A 12050-nucleotide genomic window follows, 5' to 3' on the forward strand; every position below is an offset into this window, starting at 1 on the left:
AAATTGAAGCCATTTCAGAATCTTCCTCATTCATCATAAAAAGATTCATTTTTGAATAATCCTGTGTACCAGGATTAGCTCTAGTTCCATGTCTGGCTGAAGACATTAAACTTAGCGCTATGTCGAGAGGCAACCCTTGATTTCTTTAAATATTCTGTAAATTCTCTACGCATTCTTCTCATCTACTTTCCATCCATTTTTCTAACTTTTGAAGGGTTTAAAATGTGTAAAATGTTTAAACTTTCTTGCAAGAAATTTTCTCGAAAAAAATATTTTCTTTCTAAAAGTTTCCTGAAAAATTTATTTTCTAGGGATTTTCTATGAAGGAAAATTCATTTTCCTAGTAAATTTAAAACATTATCACTTGCAAGACAGTTTCATAGAAAAATATTTTCTTTCTAAAATTTTCTTGGAAAATTTATTTTCCTAAAAAATTTTGGACACTTCTTAAACCCTACCACACTTTTCTCTTTCCATCTCTTTCTCTTCTTCTTCATTACTCTAGCCTCCATTTCCATTTTTCTTCTTTCCTCCATTTTTCTTCTACCAAATACAATCTAAAAATCCAAAAAAATTTGTAAAAATACGAAAACGATCACCATCATAAATCAACCGCGCCGCCGAAGTTTGAGCGCGCTCCGTCGCCACGTCACCGCTTCGCGGTCATCTCGAAGTCGATCAAGCTCAAATTTTTTGAGCACCTCCGCCTTGACTCCCTCGTTGTTTTGATACCAATTTTTCTTGATGGCTCGAAGAACCCACTCCATTTATCCTGAAATAACTATAGCTCATGCCTACGAAGGTGTCCCCGAAACTTGGTTCGATGATAAAATTGTTCGATGTGGATGGGGCCCTCTCCTTTATAAAGGTGATGAACAATTTAACGAGGAGGCTGTTCGGATCTTCTACCGCTCCTTCAACTCCACCTCTCCTTCAATTCCGTCTATCACAATCAAGTTTAATGGTATCGAATTTACCATTGACGGATCTGACATTGAAACCGTTCTTGGAATTCCTCTCGTTGAGTCGGGTACGTGTATGCCACTCTACACTTTCGATTATTATTTTACACATTTAGGCCTTTTGGCCACTGGTATTCGGATCGAAGATGGTGCACTTAAGTCAAGTAGTCTTTATGAAGACCAATATGTCGCGTGGTAATGGCTTGCCAACAATGTCCTTGGTACTCTAAACACTACTTTGTTATACAACAAACACGTGTATTTCCTTCATGCCATCCAAACAAGGGATCCCACGTTTTGTATGAACCGTCTACTTGTGGAATCTCTCATCGATGCCTTGTCTAACAAACACTGATCCTTAATTCTTCTTTACCTAGTATGCCGCCTCCTCCAACACCGTTTAGGAGTTTCTCTTGCTGAGTTAGCACCACAAGGGCGTATTATCCATATCAAAGAATTTTTGGGCGGCCAAGCCCTAAAAACTTGTGTTCACGGGTTGTGGAAGCCAGAATTTATGCAGGAGCAAGAACATGAAATTCCACGTGGGTATGGAAGGGTAGGAGAAGAATTTGATGAGCAGGCAAAGGAGGATACTCGTACTCCAAGTCCAGATTTTGATGATGATGCTTGGCTCGCTCAAGTACCTAAAAAAGGCCACCGTACGGCTTTCTCTAAAATTTTCAAAGACTTGAAAAAGGTCAACTCACGCTATAAAGAAATTCAAGAAGGCCAGAAGACCATTAAGGATGATCAGCAACTCACCATTGAGCAGCAGCGTCAGTTATTGGCTTATAACGAGGAGAAGAGTGCATGTGCTCGAGCGAGAGCTGCACCTAGTTCCGATTCCGAGTAGAATATTTGTTTGAAGGATTGTGTGTGATGATGTGTGTGTGATGGTGTGGTTTAAGTAGGATTGTGTGTAATGGTGTGTTTTGTTAATTTCAATATGTTTGGTTTGCTGTACTTAAACTCTATGTGGTGTGTTTTTAGCTTGTACATCCTATACGGAACACTCCTTTTGGTTGTACTCGCAACTTTTACGATGTAATGAATTCCATTTTCAGGTGTACCCTAAACTCATACTCTTTAATCATTGAGGACAATGCTGAATTTAGGTTTGGGGGTGTGGGATAGCACATTTCAATTTTTGTACAATATTTTCATTACATTTTTAAAATACCTTCATCAAAATGTTTATATGTACTGTCATCATACGAATTTTTAAAACCAGGCTCATGTCCAATTTGTTTATAAATTCTTATTCCTCAAAAACAAGATATTTTGAAAAAATAAAATTCACGTCACTTCTGATTGTAGTGAAAAAGTTATTTTGGATTAAGAATTGTCTTCTTCGCTGTCTAGAATGAGAGGGAAAGCTTGTAAATACTGAACTTTGACCTCCTTGTCCTTTGGTTGGCTAAATAGAAGAAAAACATAACTGTAGTTGATATTTTTGAGACATCAACCATAGGATTAGACTGGGTACCTTGAAAAGAGCTACTTGCTTTTTGAAAAAAATATCGAAAAAATGATAAAGCATGAAAAATGTTGAAAAGAAAAGTAGAAAGATGTGAAGGTTAGAACTGAAAAAGTGCAAATTGTGAAAAGAGTCCAATGAGACCAAATAGTTTAGTAAGGTGAAAGCCGTCAATGGTAAAAACGTGAGTACACTAGAATATCACAGATAAAACCTCTTAGAGGTATTAAAGTGAACATCCATATTTCTCACAATCCCAGACAGGAGGCTCAGTTTCGAGTTAGAAGTTAGGCAGCCCCAACCATCTTAGCAGTTAAAAAGGGAAACCTTGTTCTGAATTTTTTTTGTTACAATCAGAAATTTTTTTGCATACACTCAAGATATTTCTAAAATGAGGGCTAAAAAGAATTTCTGCTCAAATAGACCTTTGACTGGATCTTTGAAAATTTGTATGATGACATTATATGCAATAATTTTGAAGTTGTTATCTTTTAAAATGTTAGAATTTTGTGGGTATATTTACTGCAAACCCTCACGAGTCAAACTCGTCCACTAGGGGTAACCTAGGGGTTCAAGGGCTTACTACATAAGCTAAATGCAGCTGAGAACCTCACGAAAGAGGAGTTGTTTAGATTTCAGTTTTTCTCGGGACTAGCAAAATTAAGGTTTGGGGATGTGATAAGGCCCCAATAATTTCACTTTGGGACCGTAATTTCACCAAGATTATCAAAGTTTAAATACTAGTTCATTAATAATAATAATAAATTATATTAAAATCCCAAATTAATATAGCTAATAATAATTTGTTACTAATTTCAGGTGAAAATGGTACATTCGAAAACCAACAAAAGGTGTAACAATTACTATTACAACAAGCGAGCAAAGAGGAAGTAATCAGCCAAAGCCAAGCTGATTTGATTGCCACGTCATCGCGTCGCGACTAGGTAAGACCGCATCATGGTCATCTCGAAAAATTTATCCTCGAGATTTGCACAGAAACTTCCAATTGCTTCGGTGGTTGTAATTGAATGGGTCATTCGAATCAGATCATCCATCAAATCAACCCGATTACTCGAATACGAATGTTATAAATTGGAAGGTTGATTTCAAAGAAAGGGGGCTCTCTTCTTCAGTAATTTTTAACTTTTCTTTCTTTAATTCTCTGTAATTTTCTTTTGAGAAAGCTCTTGAGTGTAGTAAGAATATCAAGAGTGATCCATTCATACTTTTTGTAATTCTTTTGAGAGCTATTATTGGCTTCGCTTTGTGTTTAATCTTCTGTAGAGGCTTTTGTAGATTTTCTTCTCTCCGGGCTTCGCGCTTTATCAGTTGAGAAGGTTTCCTTGATTTCTGGAGAAAGACTTTAAGCTTGATCTTCTTTTTAATCGAAGTTCAGATCTCTGAAGAACTTTTGTTTTGTCTTTAGAAGAGAGCTTGAGAGCTTATTCTTCTCTAGAGGAAGAGTTTTTGTCTTCTAAGAGAAAGTTATCCAAAACCCTTCTCAATGAGAAAGGCATTGATATTTATAGACTTTAAAGATAATTTAGCTTTCCAATTATACCCCAACTTAAATAAATTTAATTGATTTGTTTAAAAGGCTAAATTTGTCAAAATCCAATTTTAAGAATTTTATGGATTATTATTAGGCCAAACTCATTTATTTGGGTATAAGGCCCAATATTTATGTGGATCACTTGGTTTTTTTTAGATTATGAATTTTATCTACGAAAATCCAAACCCAATCATAAGAAGCCTGTCCCGATTAATGGACCCCCAATTTAGACTTGTGGGCCTAATTGTGATGTTAAGGACTTTATTTTGATTTATAAAATCTACGAGGGTCTCTTTAAAATTTTGATGCCCACACACTACGTGAAAAACGCAAATTTTCATAAAAAAAATTTGTTGGGCCTGGCCCGTCGAATTTTAAAACTCAAATTCCGCGGCCCGTGGACCACGTTTTTTACTGTTTCTCTATACCTCTCTCTCTCTCTCTGTCTGTTACTGTTACTGTTACTGTTTTTCTTTCTCTTTATCTGCCTCTCACAGACATCGATCGATCGATCGAACTAGCCCTTTATCTCTCTCTCTCTCTCTGTTACGGTTTCTCTTTCTCTCTGCCTCTCTCATAGACATCGATCGATCAACCTCTCACAGTCTCTCTCTCTCACAGTCTCTGTCTCAGTCGACCTCGCCTTTTATCTCTCTGGATTGATCGATCGACGTATCCATCGCTTTCTCACAATCGTTATCTCGATCGATCGACCTCGCTTTTTCATTCTCTCGATCGATCGACCTCTCCATCTTTCTCTCGCAGTCTCTTTCTCGATCGATCTCTTTTTCGATCTATCTCCCTCGATAGATCTCATCTCCCACTCTATTTGATCGATCGATCTCGATCTAGATTGGTCAGAGATAGCTCGAATTGATCAGGTTGGTCACAAAGGGACTCTCACCTGCTGCATCACCTCACGCAACAAGGCAAGAATCATTACGAATTCGGGTTAGGTATTCTCTCTAATCCCTCTTTTCGTTATATAGGCTGTATTAAGATTTTTCATCCGATATATTTAGATTTGGATTGAAGATTTAGGTTTTTTATCCGATGTATTTAGATTTTGATAGAAGATTTAGGTTTTTTATCCGATGTATTTCGTATCAATCTCAATACCTAGAATGCAGTTGCAGTTATACAATCTATTGTAATTTTAGATTTTGATATAATTTTAATATTTCCCCGCATATTATGTGATCTTCATATCCCTGTTGTAATGAGACATGGTTGATCCAGAATCGTTCCATTATCTTATTGAATCTCAAATCCTAGATCTAAACTCTAATGGATTATTAGATTGGATCATATTAGATTTCAGGTCCAATCCAATCCATCTACATCTAGTCTTGTTTTCCACATTGTTATTTCTCCCATCAATATTCAAATCCCTCACTCCATATCCATGTATATCAACAATAATAGAAGTTCTTTGAGGGTTTCCTGGTAGAATATTAAAATAGGAGGAAATATCCCAATTCCATTTATCCAGTAAAGCTAGTCCACACCAGCTCCACATTGCAAATGTAGGATAGGAGTAGGGGAACATGATTGTACTTCGACAGCTATAGCCACAGTTCAAACTAGGCCTTTGTATTTTTAGCTTTGGGTACTGATATACGCGCAGAGGGAATCTGGTTGAAGGACTTGTATGTGAGTCAGCGCAAGTTCAGTTGCTTTCTTGATTACTTTCTGCTACTGCTAGTTAATTGAATTAAACGTTGTTCTTTTCGAACCAGAAATGTATCTTCTGTTGTTTAACAAGATAGTCTGTTTTTTTTAATGGAAGAATTAGCATTTAATAGCTACCTGAAGATAAAAACTTAGAACTAACCATCAAGTTATATGGGATCAGTAATAGATGGATTGCTTCCATGATGGATTATATGGTTCAAGAACTAACCATGATTGTTTTGTTCATGATTAGATTGATTGATTAATTGACCATTAGTATGTGTTGGATTGATTCAGTCTCACTTGTCCAATGTGCAATCAAGCCTTAAACAATGTGATGATTTGGACTAAATTTCTTGAATAAAACCAAGCACAAAGAAAGGAATTGTGTCGATTCAAATGCAATGGTCCATTATGCTAATAGACATGGCTAGCTAGGTCATAAAATGAATGAGTGGTATGTGTGTGGGGGTGTATTGGTTAGGATCCAAGGCAACCCAAAAGGATACATTGAGGCTCATAAATTCGAGGTTCCTAATGGGTAAAAAATACGTGAACTGAGGAGTGCTTTGATGCAAATTAAAGACTCAAAATTTGAGAGGAAAACACAAAATGATTGTGAGAATGGAATAAGATCTGAATATATGCTGCCTTGACATAATATAGCTCTATTATGTATAGTTGAATGGCAAAATAGTATTCATGTTGCCGGTTCCATTATGTGGGATAAGGCTTAGATGGTGATGATTATAGTACAAATTTTCTGTTTTTAAATGTCAAATTGTATAAAAATAGACAACAGTGTAACTTTTTATAACTAAAGTTCTTACACCCAACAGGTTCCAATATCTTTCTTTCTTCCTTGTATTAATCTATCCACAGCTGAACAATCCAATGGTATACAATGAAAGAGCCCACTATGACAGTTTCCCTTTTTGAGTCAGAAAACCATTCCCAGGGCTAGGTAGATCAATCAACCTTTTTTTTTTTAACATAAAAAAGAGAAGTGGATGCATCACCTCTCCTAACCAGAAACAATCCATCTGTCCACCTACAGTTTAGAGAACAGTCTATTGGCTTTGCCATTTCCTATCTAGATTGCATAAAGGAATGCTTTGTACTTTGTATCAATTGGTCAACATGTCATTTGCTTCCTTGCTACTCTAAGCAAACTTTTAGAACTTATCTTTGTAAATAGCTATGATTAAAAACTGGATACACAGAAAACAAGGATAAACACAAAAAAATTCCGAGGATCAATAAGGCTCCAAGGATATTGGAACCTCCTTAATCAATTACTTTCAACCTATGTAAAAAGGATAGAACACTTGTATTGATGTTGACATGGGTACATTATGTTTGACACGACTCCTAGAAGCCTTAGATGTTGATCACACTACTAGAAAATAGCAATATTATTAAGATTACAAAATAGGAAAAATTAATATAATCATTTATGGACAATCTTGTAATAGGCTTTTTCAAAGGGTATGATGATGTTAGCGTCCTAGTGTTCCTTTTCTTGGGGTTCAAGGGATATTTACAGTTCAACCAATCAGTGTTATAGAAGGCGCAAATGGTGCTTTACTAGGTGCTCGGCGTTGCGATGTGGGGCCAAATCGCCTTGCCTTCTCTAGGCTCTCCATTAGGCACTCGGCGTTGTCAAGCAAGGCCAAGTCACTTCGCCTCCTTTAGGTGCTGAAATACAAAGGCACCAAAAGGTGAGGGCCTAGGCAACGAAAGGCGATGCTTCGAGTGTCCCCTGCATAATACGATCATTTTTTGCTCTCTTTATTAGTTCTTTTCTTCTAAAGTTAGTCAACTAAAGCCCCAAAACTAAAAACTAACACTTATACAATCCCTTTTAAAAATTAAATATCCCAAAATCCTTGTTTTTATGTGGATTATTTTTTAAAGAAGAACCCAAACTTCATCCAGACCATTCAATTCCTCCTATTGTTTTGTTTCTTTTCTTTTAAAATCAACTTTTCCATACCTATTAAGATACTCTTAATCATTTTCTTATATTTTTTACCACCTTCTGTAGCAACAAATACTCCAAAATTAATAAAAAAGTTATTACTTACAATTTTTTTTTCCAAGATTTTCACAATCTCAAACTTGAAATACAACAAGTTTCTAAAAGACAAAAACCCATGCAATAGATGAATTTACAGTCAGAAATGTATTCCAAATTTTTTTTTTCAATAACATTATCTAAAACTATAATAAATATAAAGGTATCAAGTATATAAATTTTAAGAAAAAAAAGCTTTGCCAAACAAAAGTTACACCTCATGCTTTTGATAAGCTTGACACCAATATGATTTTAGAGAAGTTGCTAACTAAACTGTGGTAGCATTCGAAAGTTATACAAAAAATGATAGGGAAGCGATGGAAACTTACGAGAGTTGTAACAAGATCTGTTAGCAATTCTTGTGTTCTCTGACTATATAGATCAAGTAGAGCCAGAAGGTTAGGTAGAACAACGGCAAACCATTACCCTTTTTCAGAAAGAGATTTGGGACAAATTGCAGCACACCTTCCACATTAGATAATAACTATAAAACACTCCCCAAAGTCGTCGACTTCTTACAGTTCTATAAAGGACTTAAGAAGAATTTATGTGGAAGAATTTATAATATTGTACATCCCACATATGGCCCTACAACCCCATAGTCTGCACAAGTGCCCATACCCAAGCCTGGCGTGGTGTTGCATAGCCTGCAAGCATGCTTGTGGTCTCTCACTCTCTCTACACCACTTGTCTAGAGCTTGTCAAGACACTCACTTAAATGGCTTATAAAGCTCACACTTTTGAGTGCTTCCTTTGCAGGCAATGTGGGACTATAAATCCTCATAAAAAAGACTTGAACAACACATGAACTAGGTCAAATAGGTGTATTTTATAAAGTTTTGTTATATTCAAAATTAAGTTATAATAACGAATGCAAAGTTTGATTCTCTATTTCTTATTTCTACCAAGTGGGAACAACTAGGAATTAGATTACACCCCATTGAATATGGGTTCCAATAGCCCATGCTGTCAAAAAAATCCCATAATTTTAGGTTTATTCTTACAACTTATGACAACAAATCCTATTGAGGATAACACTAACTCAGTCACATTACATTAAGAACTTTGAACTATTTAATTGTGATCTAGCTATGACACCTTTTGATCCTAGTAGTAATAAAAAAAGATCTAGGAGTTGGTTTATCTCAAAACATCGCATTGAAATCATGCATCTTATTTGAAATCCTAAGAGCATAAAATATTTGTTTTTTTTTTCCAATCTTCAATTTAAATTTCTAAGATAAATTTTTTATATCATGCAGGTTTTGGTCGTATTGGAAGGTTGGTCTTACGCATAGCAACAGCTAGGGATGATATTGAAGTGGTAGCAGTCAATGATCCATTTATTGATGCCAAGTAATTTTGAATCTTTTTAATTAATTTGTTTTCGTTTCAGCTTTGTTTCTATTCGGATTTTTATAATTGAAAATGTTAGAATTTTGCTACTTTATTCGTCACTTTATTTGTCACTTACTAAAAGCAAGCAACAGATCAGTGCCCTATATGCCAGACTGCCATTCAAGAGATAAATTGTATCATGTTTCCCACCTGCTCACTGACTGGAAGGAAGAAAGGAACAGCTCTTACCCTGCCAAGCCAATATGTATGAAGAAAGAAAACTACCATTTCAATGTGGAAACATCACAGCCACCTATCCTTTCTGGGGAAACAACAGACCATCTTATTGTGGCCAACCTGGTTTTCAACTCAATTGCACTGAAGGAATAAACACTACTTCGATACAGATATCTTCAGAAATATTCCATGTTTTATCAATCGATAACGACACCCAATTTCTCAAAATTGCTCGAACAGATTTCTTCCATGGTATTTGTCCACAAAAATCATTAAACACTAGTCTCAATTTTACTCTCTTTGATTACCCATCAAGTGATCAAAACCTTACTCTGTTCTATGGGTGCTCGAATATAGCTATAGCTGCACCACCAGACCCCAATTTTACTTGTTCAATTAATGGTGCTATTAGTGATGTTTATGTGATTGGGTTTGGTCTAATTCCAGTAATTGATGGCTTAGGGAAGTGTAATGTTAGTGTTTTGGTTCCAGTTCTTCTATCATCTTTTGAGGCACTTAGGAGCAATGAATCTAGTCTGGGTGAGGTTCTGAACCAAGGGTTTGATGTGCAGTGGTTCATGAACAAAACATTTTCTAGGGATTGCATCGAATCTGGAGGACATTGTGGCTACAATTGGACTTCAAATGAACCGATTTGTTTTTGCAATGATGAAGCTTATTTAACGACTTGTCGTGCCTCAGGTACACATCTTAAAACTTAAACTTCGTGTGATGATTCTCTTTTTCTTAGTTCTTAAACTTCTGAAATCTGAATCGTATGGTTTTAAAACCTAGCTTTCCGAATTCCTAATCAGATTGTCAATCCCTGATGTGTTTTAAGTCCAATCATTGTCATCATAGGAACGGGACAACGTTGTGGATCGGGAGTCACCCAAAGTCGCACGCACACGTAGTCAAAGTTCAAGTAGTGCTTGCTGTCGCACGCACAGTGTTCCTATATCATTGGTTTTTGTCCTCAGGCCACTGCAGAGGATTGGGTTAGGATGGTGAATGATTATCAGAATGCTTCTCTATCTAGCCATCTTGGGATTCCAATGATCTATGGAGTTGATGCGGTTCATGGACACAACAATGTGTACAAAGCGACGGTATTCCCCCACAATGTTGGACTTGGATGTACAAGGCAAGCAACTAATTAATACCCCATTACATGAAAACTCTTATTATAGTACAAGTTAGCTTAATTGAATATCTGAATGAAATTTGGATTTCCTATTGTTTCTTTTATCCTACCTTAAGTGATAAAAATAATAACTTGAAAAAAGATTTGCGCTTTTATCAACTATTAATAACAAACTTCCCATCATATAGGGATCCACAACTTGTGAAGAGAATCGGTGCTGCTACTGCTCTTGAAGTTAGAGCTACAGGAATCCAATATGCTTTTGCCCCATGTATTGCGGTAAATAACCAAATTTGACATGAAATTGCTTTAATTCTTAATGTATTTGAATTAGTTTTAGTTGGGATAAGCAATTTTGAGGTTGTGAGCTTGTTTTTTTTTTTTTCTTGAGTTGTAATGTTTTTGACTTTATATACAGGTTTGCAGAGATCCAAGATGGGGTCGGTATTATGAGAGTTATAGTGAGGACCACACGATTGTCCAAGCAATGACAGAAATTATACCCGGATTACAGGGAGATGTCCCGCCTGGTTCTCAAAAGGGAGTCCCTTACGTTGGTGGAAGGTAAAGATTTTACTTCTCTTTCCTTTGAAGCCCATGTCTTTCTGTTTCTGTAACTCTTCATCGATAAAGATAAAAGTCGACTTTTGTTTAATTATGTGTAGGACAAAGGTTGCAGGTTGTGCAAAGCACTTCATGGGTGACGGTGGCACAGTTAAGGGCATCAACGAGAACAATACAGTGACTGATTGGCATGATTTGCTGAGTATCCACATGCCTGCCTACTATGATTCAATCATCAAGGGTGTCTCAACTGCAGATTTTCGCATTGTTCCTAAGGCCAAAGAAGGAGCACAAGTACAAGATTTATTGGAATTTTTACCACCATATTGTTGGATACTCCATCCTTGTTCTTGGTATCGTCAATTGTTTGTGTTTTGTGTTCTAAATTAAATCAGGAGTGTGACATAAATAACTGTATATATATCATATACTGCTTTATTGTCAGTTATTTGTAGCTTCGACAGAATTTTCGATCTTAATAAAGAGGTTTACATGTATATTAATTTTCGATCTTTTGTTTGTTCTTTTTCTGATTTTTTTATATATATTATTTCGTTCATTGTGATTGGTGAATTAGAGGACCGTGTTATTGTTTGTTAAACCTCCAAATTTGACGGTCATACTCTATGGATTTTTTTTTATTTTTTTTCAGTCCATTCTCCAATAATTTGATAGTCCAGGGCCGTCAAAAAAAAAAATTCTACAAGAGAATATTTGACGGGCATATTTGACGGGCTAAGACCGTCAAATATGAGCCTTTTTCACATAGTGACGCATACCACAGAGGCACGATGAAGTTGGCTTGTTAAATAAATGATCATTTACAATCTATAGTAATCAAACGATTGATCTCCATTAGGGATCAACGATTAATTTAAGTCGAAAAACACGATCAACCAATTATGATAAATCGCTAAACCAACCATAAAATTAGGAAGTAACGGTAAGTTCCACACTAGTCAAATACTGGAGCATTGATATACAGATCGGTATTTTTGTATCGATTGTATACTTCATCATTCTTA

General features: G+C 36.0%; 2 protein-coding genes across 3 annotated transcripts; both read left to right on the forward strand.

The window, feature by feature from the left end:
• Positions 1 to 4435: 4435 nt before the first annotated feature.
• Positions 4436 to 11791, forward strand: LOC147396169 (uncharacterized). Of its 2 annotated transcripts, XM_086451789.1 has the most exons (8): positions 4436 to 4947; positions 9005 to 9098; positions 9890 to 10019; positions 10179 to 10242; positions 10298 to 10461; positions 10650 to 10740; positions 10880 to 11025; positions 11127 to 11791. In XM_086451789.1, the coding sequence occupies exons 5-8, from the start codon at positions 10322 to 10324 to the stop codon at positions 11413 to 11415; spliced, it is 666 nt and encodes a 221-aa protein (XP_086307915.1). In that variant the 5' UTR covers positions 4436 to 4947; positions 9005 to 9098; positions 9890 to 10019; positions 10179 to 10242; positions 10298 to 10321; the 3' UTR covers positions 11416 to 11791. The 2 variants fall into 2 exon arrangements, with proteins under 2 accessions (XP_086307915.1, XP_086307914.1); XM_086451788.1 differs by lacking the exons at positions 4436 to 4947; positions 9005 to 9098; positions 10179 to 10242 and having other exon boundaries at positions 9105 to 10019.
• Positions 9344 to 10039, forward strand: LOC147396170 (LEAF RUST 10 DISEASE-RESISTANCE LOCUS RECEPTOR-LIKE PROTEIN KINASE-like 2.3). Its single transcript, XM_086450066.1, has one exon. The coding sequence runs from the start codon at positions 9344 to 9346 to the stop codon at positions 10037 to 10039; it is 696 nt and encodes a 231-aa protein (XP_086306192.1).
• Positions 11792 to 12050: the final 259 nt, after the last annotated feature.

Source organism: Akebia trifoliata, chromosome 8 (genome assembly GCF_017979445.1).
Source record: "Akebia trifoliata isolate Shusen 1 chromosome 8, ASM1797944v1, whole genome shotgun sequence".
Lineage (NCBI taxonomy): Eukaryota > Viridiplantae > Streptophyta > Magnoliopsida > Ranunculales > Lardizabalaceae > Akebia > Akebia trifoliata.

Excerpts from the sequence above, each read along its gene's own strand:
- LOC147396170 (XM_086450066.1), top strand. The coding sequence starts at position 9,344 with ATGTATGAAGAAAGAAAACTACCATTTCAATGTGGAAACATCACAGCC.
- LOC147396169 (XM_086451789.1), top strand. The coding sequence starts at position 10,322 with ATGGTGAATGATTATCAGAATGCTTCTCTATCTAGCCATCTTGGGATT. Across the intron at positions 10,462-10,649 it reads GTTGGACTTGGATGTACAAG|GGATCCACAACTTGTGAAGA; the intron begins GCAAGCAACTAA and ends CCCATCATATAG. Across the intron at positions 10,741-10,879 it reads CTTTTGCCCCATGTATTGCG|GTTTGCAGAGATCCAAGATG; the intron begins GTAAATAACCAA and ends CTTTATATACAG.